This window comes from Durio zibethinus, chromosome 6 (assembly GCF_047325235.1).
Source record: "Durio zibethinus cultivar Kanyao isolate XHJ-2024 chromosome 6, ASM4732523v1, whole genome shotgun sequence".
Taxonomy (NCBI): domain Eukaryota; kingdom Viridiplantae; phylum Streptophyta; class Magnoliopsida; order Malvales; family Malvaceae; genus Durio; species Durio zibethinus.
Genome location: NC_143167.1, coordinates 8,523,913 through 8,537,437, shown reverse-complemented (window position 1 = coordinate 8,537,437; position 13,525 = coordinate 8,523,913). Strand labels below are relative to the sequence as shown.

At 29.9% G+C, this 13,525-nt stretch overlaps 1 protein-coding gene across 2 annotated transcripts; it reads right to left on the bottom strand.

Annotated features, from left to right (window-relative positions):
- Positions 1 to 3,552: 3,552 nt before the first annotated feature.
- Positions 3,553 to 10,410, bottom strand: LOC111285472 (Saccharopine dehydrogenase). Of its 2 annotated transcripts, XR_016342794.1 has the most exons (14): positions 10,136 to 10,410; positions 9,302 to 9,399; positions 8,442 to 8,524; positions 8,167 to 8,293; positions 7,326 to 7,389; positions 6,776 to 6,873; positions 6,590 to 6,674; positions 5,368 to 5,491; positions 4,820 to 4,921; positions 4,648 to 4,712; positions 4,400 to 4,481; positions 4,244 to 4,323; positions 4,052 to 4,175; positions 3,555 to 3,946 (listed from the first exon to the last, which is right to left on the bottom strand). XR_016342794.1 is itself a non-coding variant. In XM_022874949.2 (13 exons), the coding sequence occupies exons 1-13, from the start codon at positions 10,351 to 10,353 to the stop codon at positions 4,118 to 4,120; spliced, it is 1,284 nt and encodes a 427-aa protein (XP_022730684.2). In that variant the 5' UTR covers positions 10,354 to 10,410; the 3' UTR covers positions 3,553 to 4,117. The 2 variants fall into 2 exon arrangements, 1 of the variants encoding a protein (XP_022730684.2); XM_022874949.2 differs by having other exon boundaries at positions 3,553 to 4,175.
- Between the last annotated feature and the right edge of the window lie 3,115 nt (positions 10,411 to 13,525).

Below are 13,525 nucleotides of genomic sequence, written 5' to 3'. Positions count from 1 at the left end.
AAATGCAAATTTAAAAAAAATAATAATTAATAATCTTTAATCAATGCATATAAACATATGTTGATCAAACCCACCTTAAAAAGGATATTTAGTTGCTGAAAAAGTAAAAGAATTAAACATTAAAACAAAAAATTGAGACAATGGGTAGATGCATGTCAGACATTTAAATATGATGAGGTATTTTGTGAGAAAAAAGGTGTTGTAATTTTTTTTTATTAGAGGTTATCAACAAATAGTTAAGGACATTTTGGACATTGGAGTCGATTTAATATGTTAAGTTGGCCTAACTTATTTAGTGTCACATCAACTCAATCACGTCACTATTGTCCCCCCAGTTTCATTGCTTCTTATTTAAAATTTTATACACATCCAAGTACTATCATGCTAAGTATCATCTTGTTCTAATTCTTTATTTTTCTCTCCTTTGACCTCTCATATTTTTATTTTTTACTTGCACATCAAAATGCAAATGTAAAGAACACTCCATGCTTTTACATTTAGCCGATCTCTTCTTTTTCTTGTTTTTCTAGAAAAATCCTCAGGTCGGAGGATACATTAAAATCTTAATTTCTATAATGGGTACTTTTAATCTTTTTTTCATAATAAGGTATTTTATGCCATTTAACTTCATGTCATTGTTTAAGTGGTTAAATTGCCAACATGGCAATTAATACCATTTTATCTTTTTTTTTTATTTCTTCTAATTCTCTATTATGCTTTCTTCTCATTTGCCTGAACAAGAATATAAAAAAGAGCTAGTATAATAATGCTAGAATCTAGACGCGAGGCACCTATACCCAAGTTAAACGAAAACTACTGATCCAATTCTTCACAAAATTCATCGAAATTTAAGATAATATTTTGCAAAATCAAATTCCATTAAAATTTAAGTTTTTACATAGACTCTAGTCATGTAAAACTTTACCAATGTTATATCCAGCAAAGCCACCATTGCTTTAAACAATTACCAACAAGAAATTAAATATCAATATGTCATGATAGAATTCATGTAAACTTGTTACAGATGTCTTTCTTTTTGGTGATTGGCATTAACTTTTTGCACAATCAAATGAACTTATTGAAATCCAATATGCTATTCGCTATTTGTAAGGTAAATCTATGACTTCTATCATTCTTAGACTTGCCTAAACAGCCAACATTTATTTTATTTGAAAAAAAGAAACTAACACAAAGTTTGGACATCCTTATCGAGATACAGCTACTATAGTTGGTTTTATCAAAGAGACAATCCAATTGAAAATTGATAACCCACTCCACGCTTGTTTTGCTCCAAAAGATCAAATATATGTTATTCTTGGGGTCTTATAAATTAACTAAATTTTTTTTATATATAATTTTAACTCCATGATAAATCACTCACAGCTCTACTTGATCAATAGAATAATCATCAATAGCATAAAGAAAACCTATCACCATTTTTCCTTTTCCTCTGATAACTCTTCCAACTCATGTCCTATTGTTTTATTGGTCCTAATTACCATCAACATTTTGTTTATACCACTTCTTTTCTGGTTTCCTTCAATTCAAAAAACCTCTTTTTTTTTCTTTTCTATAATGTTTGTTGAGATTTGAATTATCGCATTCTCTCATCATTTTCTCCACTATTTCCCATTTGACATTGTCTGGAGTTTTTTCTTTTGCCATTACAAATTTATTTCTCTATTTACTAAATGTATTCGTTTTCTTAAAAATATATATATATATTTGTTGTAAAATTATTGTAATATCTCAACCGATGACAAATTTTGTTTCTTTGAAATAGATAGATCAATCTAAACTAAAACGATGCTTAGGCACTCGAGACTACAAGGCTCGATCAACCAGAATGCTACAAAAGCATAGGAAGTGCTTTAAAAAAGGCTAACAAGAACAATAAAAGGTTAAGGTTAGAGTAAGGTTTGATTACTCAATGATTCTAATGTGTTAATAAGGGTGGGAGACTTTCTATTTATAGCTGAGTCTCCCTTACAATTAGTGTTGAGATTACATTCCTAAACTTTAAATATTACACTGATTTAAATCCTTTGATGTTTGAAGATAAGATATAATCCTTGATTTTAGAAAATTTGATACTACAACACAATTTTTGACCTCTTGAAATTATGCTAAGCACTAAACCTTTTAAAAGCCCCCACTTTGTTTAATAGAAGTGATGGGCAGAAGGGAAAAATCATAAAAAAAAATAAAAAAAATTAAGTCAACTCCCACATAGATAGTTCACCTTAAACCTGGCAATTCATGTTTTTATGTCATGTCTTGTATCGTATTTGATACGTGTAATGATATGAATTATTAAAATATGAACACAAGACGAATTATAAACGTGTTTAAATTCTAAACACGAACACAACACATATAATATATGTGTTACATGCGACACGATACGATTAATACGTATATAATAAATTCATTTAAACGTGACACAAATAAATATGAATAATACTAATATACATGAATAAATACAACTAATATGGATATATATTAAGAGAAATGACTAATACAAATATATATATAAGAACATGACCAAAATAATAAATAACTATAAACTATCAATTATTTACAACTTAATAAATTTAGTATATTAATAATATAAAAAAGTACTTACATATTAAAAAAATTTTAATACTCATTTAATATGTTTTAATATATATTTAAATTTTAATTTATATTACATAACTATAATAATTTTTAGTATCAAATTCAAAATGATAAACTATTAAAGATTAAAAAATAAAATAATAATATATAAGACTAATATTAATATTTATTTTGTATTTATATTATTAATATAAAAAATAATTTTGTAATAATTATTAAATGAGTATTATAATTAAATGTTCAAAATAATTTTTATATGAAATTAAATAGTTAATTAAGTATCATAATTAAAAAAGTAAAAACTAAAATAATCTTTATATATTTATATTAAATTAAAATAAATATAAAAAATATATTAAACGTGTTAAATATATTAAACATGTACTCCTATGATAAGATTAAATTAAATGTATTATTCATATCGTGTCACGATTTAGATAAATCAACATATATACGACACGAATTGTGTCATATCAAAATTCGTATCATTACAAATAAACACGAAATATATTTTTTTAAAAAACATATATATAATTTTTTTCGTATTATTTTTGTATCGTATCACTATATTTTATTTGAAACTGTCAAATCTAATCTAGCCATGTAAATGATGGATATTTAATAGACGTGACTTTTAGTACTCTATTTAAGAAAAAAAGATTAAAAGTACCTTTGTTTAGAAATAATGATTTTATGGTGCCCTTGTGTAGGAAAAAACTTCAACTCTTTTTATCTTAAGGTAGGACCTTCCTTGTACCCGAAATAATAATAATAATAATAGTTTGCCATGTAGAAAATAAATTTGGAATGATATTAGCACTTTTTTGTGCTTGTAATGAAGGGGGGTTAAATTGGCTTATAAGTAAATTTTGTATATAATCACCGCCCACAAAAAAAAAAAAAAAAAAAACTGATGCTAAGCAGTCATTTTTGCTGCAGCATGAACAAGGATTGCATTTTAAGTTGTTTTCTTGTACATATTGATGCATTCCATAGAGAACAAGGCACTAAAAAACACTAACACAAAAATCATTCCCTGCAAACTCTAGCCACTTCTATTTCTCCCCAACCTTGAAAATCAAAATGATAACAAAGAAACAGGAAGGCCAAAAAAAAGAGCTTTTGAAAATTCAACTACATATTAATTGAATGGCCAGTTATGTAAAATGGTTCAAATGATAATAATTTCGTTACAAGAAATTACTTGGAAGAGTGTAAATTAAATGGCTCCAAAAGAATCTCACTTGTTCTCCCTTCAAAAATGAGTGCAACCAAGCTGTAGTCCCCAGAATTGCAATGCTCTCAAGTTATATACAACTTCCAACATCTGACATGATAAATAAAGCTCAGCAAATGAGCTCAGTCACAACTCACAACACAGGGATCAACAATCATTGATACCGAAAATGCTGACCACTTGTAGGAACAATACTTTTTAGCATTTTGGGGAAGCTGGAACAGAAAAATGGCCTACAATGCATCTTTGTTGTGCGCATTCTCAAACATATATTCCAAATCCAATCTCTTTTGGATCTGTTTCCACCATCCAGGGTGGCCTATTCACCAAAAATACAGTTAGAAAAAGGAGGGAGAGAGAGGTAGAGATTTAACCTCAGGGACATACTTATTCATCACAAAGTTAATTGTTCCTTGTGCAGCACGCTTGAGCAGAACTTCTCTAGCCTCAATTGCAATACCTTCAGGCTATATAAAGATCTCCAAGTAAGATTTATAACGTTCAAATATAAACTCTCTAATATTATTTAGCTATTTTATGAACCTCTTCTGGAAACCAAACGCCAGACTGTGTGCTTCCCTCAAGAATTGCTAGTGCAAAAGCAGCTGTGGCAGTTCCCACCAACCTGAAATAAATGGAATTCTATACACATTATATTGAATTCAAAGCATCCAATAGAACTTTTCTGAGAATGTATTAATGTCTTCTATGTGGATATTACACATTAAAGGGATTTTAAGGGCAGAGGCTTTATTGAACATGAAACTTATTTCTATAAGCTTTAGACATACACAGAGAGTCTCCTGTGGCTAAACAAAGCCAGTGTACTGCGCCCATTTGTGCATTCCAAATCAACCTAGAAAAAAGAAGAGAAAATTTCACATTGACATATATGATCAAGTAACACAAAACAACTATTGGACTCTAGCCATTACAGTTTGCTCAGTTGGTTTAGTATCATACCCTCATTGACACACGCTCACCAGCAATCCCGTCAACTGCCCTTACTAGTGGATTAAACAATTGAACCAACTGTTGGACTTTGTTTCTGTCTCTTAGAAATTCCTGCAACATTTACTTTATAATGGGATGGACTTGTTTAAAGTAGCTAACCTAAAAGCATAGTTACTAAATTCAGACTTTGTTTGAGCAAATCATCATGCAAGTAATTTCCTAGTATTGACATATTCCATTTAGGTGCAATAGAGAGTATTATGGCACAGTAAAAAAATTGCAATTAAAATCTGGAAAGTGACATATCGTTGCAGCATTTTAACATCACATAGGAACCAATAATTGATCAATTATCACTAGGGAACATCAGCTATGTTGTTATCACTTTCTTTTAGAATTTGAGGTAGGATTGGGAGCTGGGACCTCATAGTTGTTATTGCTAATTTTCATTAATTTGTACATCTTGCCTCTCCCTCTGCCAGAAAAGGAAGGTTCATTTTCAAAGGAAAGTATTGGCCATGTGAATAATATTATCTCTACATCATATAAGAGCATACCACAGGAAGAAGATTTGTCATAGCTTCCATTCCCCAATTCCAGAAGAATGGTGCAGTTCCAAATCGAGCACTGACAGTTGGTACTTGTAGGACCTCATGAGCACTTTGTACCTCAGGTAAATTCCTGAAATAAGAATTCATTGAGTATTAACTTTATTGCAGGTAAGGCAGCTAGATAGGAACTGAACCAATCCATTAAACAACATTCAATGTGAGCTAAGCAATTAATAGTTAGTATTGAGAACCCAACTAAAATGGTATACTCAAAACTAGATCCAAATTGCCAAGAAAATTTTATTTGAAACTCAACATATCACATTGGTGCAATTTTCTTGACAGGTTTTTGTACTTCAGGGACATATTCATAGAATACAACATTGTGTAGTTATATGAAATTACTCTCAACTTATTCTGGTAAATATAATGCAAAGCTTTTCATGTGGGTCAATTATGGGATTTTATTTGTGTGCTCCTGATTGATGTTTACGTCTTTCTACAAGTTTATTTGGTGAATGAAACATATAACAAAATGAGATGATAATGAAGTTGAACTTTGCTTTCCCCATACTTGCTGTGAATTGGGTGTCATTGAAGGAATAAAAGAAAGTTAAACACAACAGCAGGAAACAAAGAAAAAGTGGAGATGATAACTGAAATGAATGTAAGCTTGAAAATCTTGCAAACCTTATAACAAATATTAGTAGATTGTCTTGCCGGTGAGTGGTGATTCATGGGAAGAATCCTTTCAACACTAACAACTTCTTATATTCTACTAAATAAAAATGGCAATTGCAAAAATGACTATAAAGATTTAAGTCCAATCACTCAAAACGCAAAACAGGATATCCTCTAATTGCCATACAACCTTTCAGAATAATAGATAAGGAATCTATGCTGTTGCTTCTATGAAGTTTAATAATATAAAAGAAATGATTGAATTGAAATAAGAGGTAAATTTTTTGTGAAAAAAATTTTCTCATTAAATCTATGTATAAGTTGCAAAGAAGGCATTTTTAGCATTCTTTGGATTTAAATAGGCATGAATTTGAGTCTAAATATTTTCCAAGAAGAATTGAGAGTAAAAGACTTGGGATTCAATCTCCTACTGAAATAGCATTTTGGGATGTTATTAGAGTGGCAGTGAATAATTCCACAAATCAATGACTCAGATTTGTGAAAGAAAGTTTTACGGGAGTAAGAAAAGTTTCTCAAAAGAACTCACAACAAATAAACATCTCTCTTTCCAATTCCTTTTCCAAAGTCCACATTGAGCATTCCGGTAAAGGGCTTCAATTTGATTTTTTGTCCTGATCAAATAATACTTAAATCATGTCAAGTATCCCAATGGAAAGGTGAGCACTTTAAACTAAGAAAAACGATATTAATGTTTGATTTTCTCAATAGTCACCTTTATTATATGCAACAACTTCCTCCCCAAGAAGTAAGAAACTAGTGGCTAATATAGTTGGACCAGCACCACCACTGCCTGCTGTGTAATAGAAGAATCTGAGAATGCACATTCATACATGAATCACATACAGTTATTAGCTATTTAGTAAAGTGGCTGATAAAACTAGAAAAAGATTACAATTCTTCGAAGGTGGTATATATATTCTTTTATTGTTAACAGAAGGCCATCATAACATCATAGTAAGAGTCTGATATGTGATTTGCATCATAAAATCTCTGAACTAATCAGCTCCCTTCATTAAAACTTAGATGATTCAAATATTCTAGTGGTACATATTGCTAAGAAACACTATTTGTACAATGTTGCTGCCTTACCTTCAGTTCTATTCTTTCATGTTAAATGGATTTCAGATTGTAAATATAAATACAGGAAAAAGAACTTTCAGAACAATAAATAATTCTGGGATTTTACTTGAATAAAATGGAAATGGATTTTCCAGATGAATTACTCTTGGAATACATATAAGCATTAGCAAGGCGTAATTTACCTTAGCCTCTCTGGCTCTCCCTTGCTTTCACTTCGTGCAGCACGAACTAGCTCTGCTGCCATCACTGGAATATAAAAAAACAGCATTATTTTATGGCATCAGGTCAGAAGTGCAGTAACCAATTTGTGATAAGGCTTCTGCTGGTCACATATTAATCTAGCACTATTCGTTAAACAGTTCTGAATTCAAAGATTAAGCATAGGTCATAGGTAATTTTGTTTCCGAAATCACAGCTGGTTGGAAGCTGAAACAAGCCAGGGTTTTGATTGGGTTGCATTGTCACAGAAACCTCTCGACAATCACTAAGAAATCAAACCTAAATTTCAGAAACTTGCACAAATTATGCCAGATAGGTGGAACAAGGCTTCAGCAGGGAGTTAAATTATAAGATAAAAATTGTCTTGAGTTACCAATGCTCTGTAGTTATCATGTGAGATCTTCTTTGTAATTCGATCCTTTCTAGAGCCAAAATATTATGCATGTAATTCAAACCAATCATATTAAACACAAAGCTTCAATGTTAAGAGCATGCAAATGGCATAGTCACTAGAGACTTCCAAGACTAACCATTTTGAGTTTTAGATGCAATATCCTGCTTAGTAGCAGGATGCAAGAAATCCAGGACCTTTATCAAACCAATGTTTGCATGTAGACTATAAGACTAACAGCTTTGAGGCCAGACGCCAAACCTCAAACGTTTTAATCTAACGATTCAATTCATTTAGATTTTTACATGGCTCATGCTAAAAGTCTTTGTTCCTTTTTCGATACTATCACTCATCTTCATTGTACCAACTAGGTTTGTGTACTTAAACTGTGGAACATATAACAGGAATGTTACCATTGCTCACTCCAGGATAGATTCCACCAGTAGTTATGGCTGGAATATTTGCAGCTACTGCTCTATCCTTGAATGATTTTGCACGAAATGCATAGCTTGTATCATCGCAAACATCAAGATATGCAGTCTGTTAAGAGAGACAATAACAGTATCTACTTAGTTAGCACATCAGTCATGTACTAAAACTATACACAAGGCCATTATATCACATTAAAAAACACAGATTGCTGAAAATAAAGAAATAAATTCATACATAATGATTACCTTTGCCTCACCTTGGTCTCTATGGCAGCTTCCAGTACAGTGCACTTCTGTGCCTGTTGAAAAGGTCCTGCAGCATGAACCACAAGATCGACATCTGCAGAGGAACCAGTACAGCTAATGAATCAGAATCAAATGAAGGCATGAATGATATCATCTCGTTATGTTTTGAATTTTGTAAAACTAACATCAACTAGTTCAATTTCCTGGGAATGAATTATAAGTACTATCAGGTGTTCTTTCTAAGGGTGTGAAGTAATCACGGGTTTATTGAAATAGATAACTCATGTGTATTTTTTTAATATTTGAAATAGAAGTTCTTTTCTAGGGAAAGAAAACAAAATTAAGGAACTCCTGCTGAAGAGGTTTGATATGGTCCCATAAACTTTAGGTTCTATTTGGACTCGAGAAAAGCATGGGGAAACAGGTAGAAAATGCTTCGAAGTTTTTTAATAAAAAGCTCCATCCTCTTGTCCTTTCCCCAATATTTTAAGGCCATTGGAAGTTAATATTGTAGAACTAGATATTTGAAAGTTGACTTGAATTGGTGGAATTTGAACTTTGGATCTTCTTTGTTGAAGAAGAGGTAAGGGAACCAATTACACTATCCGACAGCCACAACTAGGATCATTTTCCAATAGGGATTACATGCATAATACTTTTAGAGATAGAAATCTTAAACAAAATGCAATGTAAGATCTAAAAGAACATGAAGATGTGAATCCCGAACACAGCCAATAAAAACAGAAAAGAATGAGAGTATCCTAACATCCATTTTCAGGTAAATTTCAATTTGTACACTGATGTAATATCCATGGATAAGGACATAGATACAAAAGAAAAAAAATATGAACAATGTCATAAGATACTTCACCACTTAAAGCTGCTTCCAATGAATCTTTGTTGTCAATGTTAACTTCTGCAAACTCAGAATTCTTTCCGAGTGTATCCACCATGGCAGCACCTTTTTCCCTATTGCGTAATTCCAACAATCAACATCTTAACCAGGAAAAAGTGAGGAATTGCAGAAGACAGGACAAATGCCAAAGAACTATAGGTTTTGTGTTCCTTTTTTTTTTATTGAAAAGGAGAAATGTGCCAGAAAGTAGTTAAGTTATCCAATTTGAATTGGCTGCCTGTTAAACATATTTGCTTGGAATACCTAGATGAATCTTAATAGCCAGGTTCTGTCCAATTTCATGTAATTATCAATAAGGTTAAAGGAAATTTTAGATGACACAACAAGAAAAGTACGTAGTAAAAAAGTAACAATCAAGCAAAAGTTAATTCAATGCAACCCTTTATTCCATGGAGTCTCTAATTTCTTATAAGATTGATCATCCAATTTAGAATGTAAAAGAACAAAGCAAAATAACTTTTCTTTCTGAATTTCCTTTTATCAGCAAATAAGCAGCTTCTTTTGTTTATCCTCCAAAGTCCCAACCCCCACTTTCCTTTCCTTTATAGAACAGTGTGTTACCTCATTTCTCTCAAATCATCAACCAAACACGCAAATTCTTTGCCTTCAATTCAACATATATTAAACAAACCAAAATCTCAGAATTCACGATTCAAGTAGATACCAAAAGACACCAAAGAAAAAGGAAAGAAACCCTTCATTCATTCTTCTTTTTTTTCTTTTTTTTTGTAATTCCTTCCATTTCCTCATCAACCAAACAATTAGAAAAGTGGGTTTTCGGTCTCTAACCTGTTCCTACCCCCGAGGACAATTCTAAGGTCAGGACAAAGCTTGGAAAGAGCGGTGGCAGTAGATCCTCCAACACGACCAGTTCCACCAAGGACAAGGACCCGAGAGTTCCTTGTCTTCTCCGGGAGTAGAACTCTACTTACATTGTCATGTTCAGCAGCTTTAACAGACGCCACTGCAACAGCTGCAGTCTTCAAATGAAGCAAAGACGGCGCCATAACTGAGTTCTTAAAGTGCAGAGAAAATGTAAAATGAATGGTTGAATATAAACGTTGTTGTCCAAATTTTCTTTATCTAATTATATCCAGTTTTATCAGTTTATCGTTATTGATGACGTGGATGGATCTTTGCTACCTTGACGTGGCTTGTAACTTACCACCCATTCACATCCGAAATTTTATATATATATAAAATATATATATATATATATATATATATGTTATTCGCTATGACATAAAATCGATTGGCTTTTTTATTTTTCAAAAAAAAAAAACATGAAAAAATAATAATAAATAGTGAGATTTAAAATTTTAATTTATTAAATATTATTATTAAAAATAATTATATAAATTAATTAATTTAATTTCCATATAAAGTAAACAAGCTTGAATGGTTAAGCCAAACATACACTAAAAATGTGCTATATAACGTTCATAGAAAAAAAAAAAAGTTTGTTACACTGTTGCAATAGAATCATACTTAACATGCCTTTGATATTTCCCCATTTAGTTAACTTCTTTTGCTCCAAAAAAGAATATTTTCTTGACACTTAACATATATAAAAAATTTTTATTTATTTTATTGATAGCTTAGTTCTAATTAATGTTAATGAAAATTTATTTAAATAAAAAAATTTTTATTATCGAGATAAAAAAGTTAATAGATTAAACAAATATTTTAATTTATCTTTTCATAAAGATTGATTATTATATCAATATCATCAAATTTTATGACATTGATTAATTCTATCAAATGTACTTTAAACTTGCAAACAAAATTTATAATAACTTGTTGGAGAAGTCATTTTCAACCATATACAAAAGGAAATTTTTTCTTTTGTTTTGTACCCATAATAAATTCTTCCCAAAAGAGGGAGGATTGACTTGATCGTTTGGGAAGATTAGCCTAGATTATCGTTGACTTTGACTTGACTACTTTTAATATTTTGATTTTTATTTTTGCAAAAATATTTGCATTTATACTTAATTGATAAAAAAATGCACAACATTTTTTTTTAAAACGTTTCAAAGAAAAACGTTGTGTAAAAGTTACTGCCTAGGCCCCTCGCCAAATACTAAAAATAAATTTTTTTGTTTTTTATAAATCAAAGGATTAATATCTTTTAACAATTTAGTAAAATATTTAATATTATATTTAAATTTTAAAAATTTTAAATTTAAATTATAAATTTATAAATTAATATGATATTTAATTTTAATGTAACTAACTTTATATGATAAAATAAAATGAATAAATAATTTTTAAATATCATATTAATTAGTAAATTTATAATTTAAATATCATATTAAAAAATTTTTAAATTCAAATTTTTATTAAACATTTAAAGATTATTAATAACATTACACTTAAACCTAAACTAATGTAATTGTTTATATTCTCTTACTCATTTTATTTTTGTTTTATTTCCCAAAAAAATTAACTTTTGAAAAAAAAGTTAATATAAAATTCAATCTTTGAATTATAATTTTTACAATGTAATATTTATAAAATATTTATAATTTGATATCTTAATTTTGTTTCTCTAAGTATTTTATATGGTTAATCAATTATGTTAATCAAAATGCTAGTATGAAAAATATTGATCACATATAATGATTTTATTTATTATTTTCTTAAATTGAAATTAATGTCCAAAGCAAATGGTGAAAGAATAAAAATTAAGATATCAAAAGGTCATTTAAAAAAAAATAATTTCACAAATAATTTTGAATTATAATGAAATATACAAAACAATATTTAAATTTTAAAAATTTTTAAAATAATATTTGAATTATAAATATTTTGATTATAAATATACAACACAGGAAAGGTTTCTTTAATGGGCTTTTGATTAATGTCCCAAAGTTGTTTCTTTATTTCTCTATTTACTGAAGATGGTGTTTCATTTCTTGATTTTTAGTACTTTTTCTATATTCCAACTGTATATTGCTGAAATTCTTTAATTTCTGTGTTCGAGAAGCAAGGTTTTTAGGAGGGGATTTTTGTGCAAGATTAAGATGAGTCAAAGCTTTCATTTTTGAATAATTAATGTGAAGTGGAATTTTAGACTCGCATCAGCTTATATTAATCTATCAATGATAGACTTGATAGGTGATAATATTTGTTGCATTGCACTTTAAGCCTGCATCTTAACTATTCAAACTGTCATGGTTTATTTAGTTTGATGTTGTGTGTGTCTGTTTTGAAGTGTATGCTTTTTGTTGATGAACCATTATTTAAGACTATGAAGCAGAGCTGATCTTGCAGCTGCTTTATGAATTATGTTTATTATATTACAAGGTATGTATGTTAGGAGTATGCAATAGTAACTATGTTGCATTCGGGTTTGCTTGTGTATACCTGATATATTGCTCTGGAAGCTCCGTTCAATCATTTTATACACAATATGGATATCAAAATAGCACATTGGTGATAGTGGATAGGAAAAATGGTGGAAGGTATAGATGTTAGGAGTATGCAACAGTCACTATTTGAGATTTGGGGTATTCTTGTTTATACCTGATATATTACTCCTTTAAATCAACTTATATACACAATAAAGCTATCAAAGTAGCACATCGGTGATAGTGGAATAAGAAAATCCATTTGATAGCATGCTTTGGAATGTCCTGTTAGTGTTGCAATTAAAAGTAAGTACCATTTTTTGTGTCTTGCTGCGTATAAAGTATAAACCCCAATTCTTTCTCCACCTGTTGTAACATATTAATTGCTTGCTCATCAAGAAACTGGGCTTTAATCAAAGATGAAAAGTTGGATTTCACATGTAGTCCAGAAGAGAAAATGAAAAGAAAAGTTGGGTGGTGCTGCTCACCAAGCTGATTGGGAAGATAACTTTGACATTCTATTTGCTTGATAGGAAGCATCTTCTAAAACCTAGTCTATGGAGTTTATTCATTCTCTTGAGAGTAAAGAAGTTTGTCAAGAAGTGAGCTTATCTCATAGAAAAGTTTTATTATTTTGGCCCTCTTTTCTTACAGTGGGAAGAGAACTATTTATAGACACAAATTCATAATTTAATTTCATTTAAAAGGGATGGATATATAAGGAAAAGAAAAAAGATTACGAAGATTTATTTGATTCTTTTTGCTTATTCTCTTGTTTTTCAATTTTGGCATCATTATTTTTTTTTTTTTTGGATATTGTGTTCTT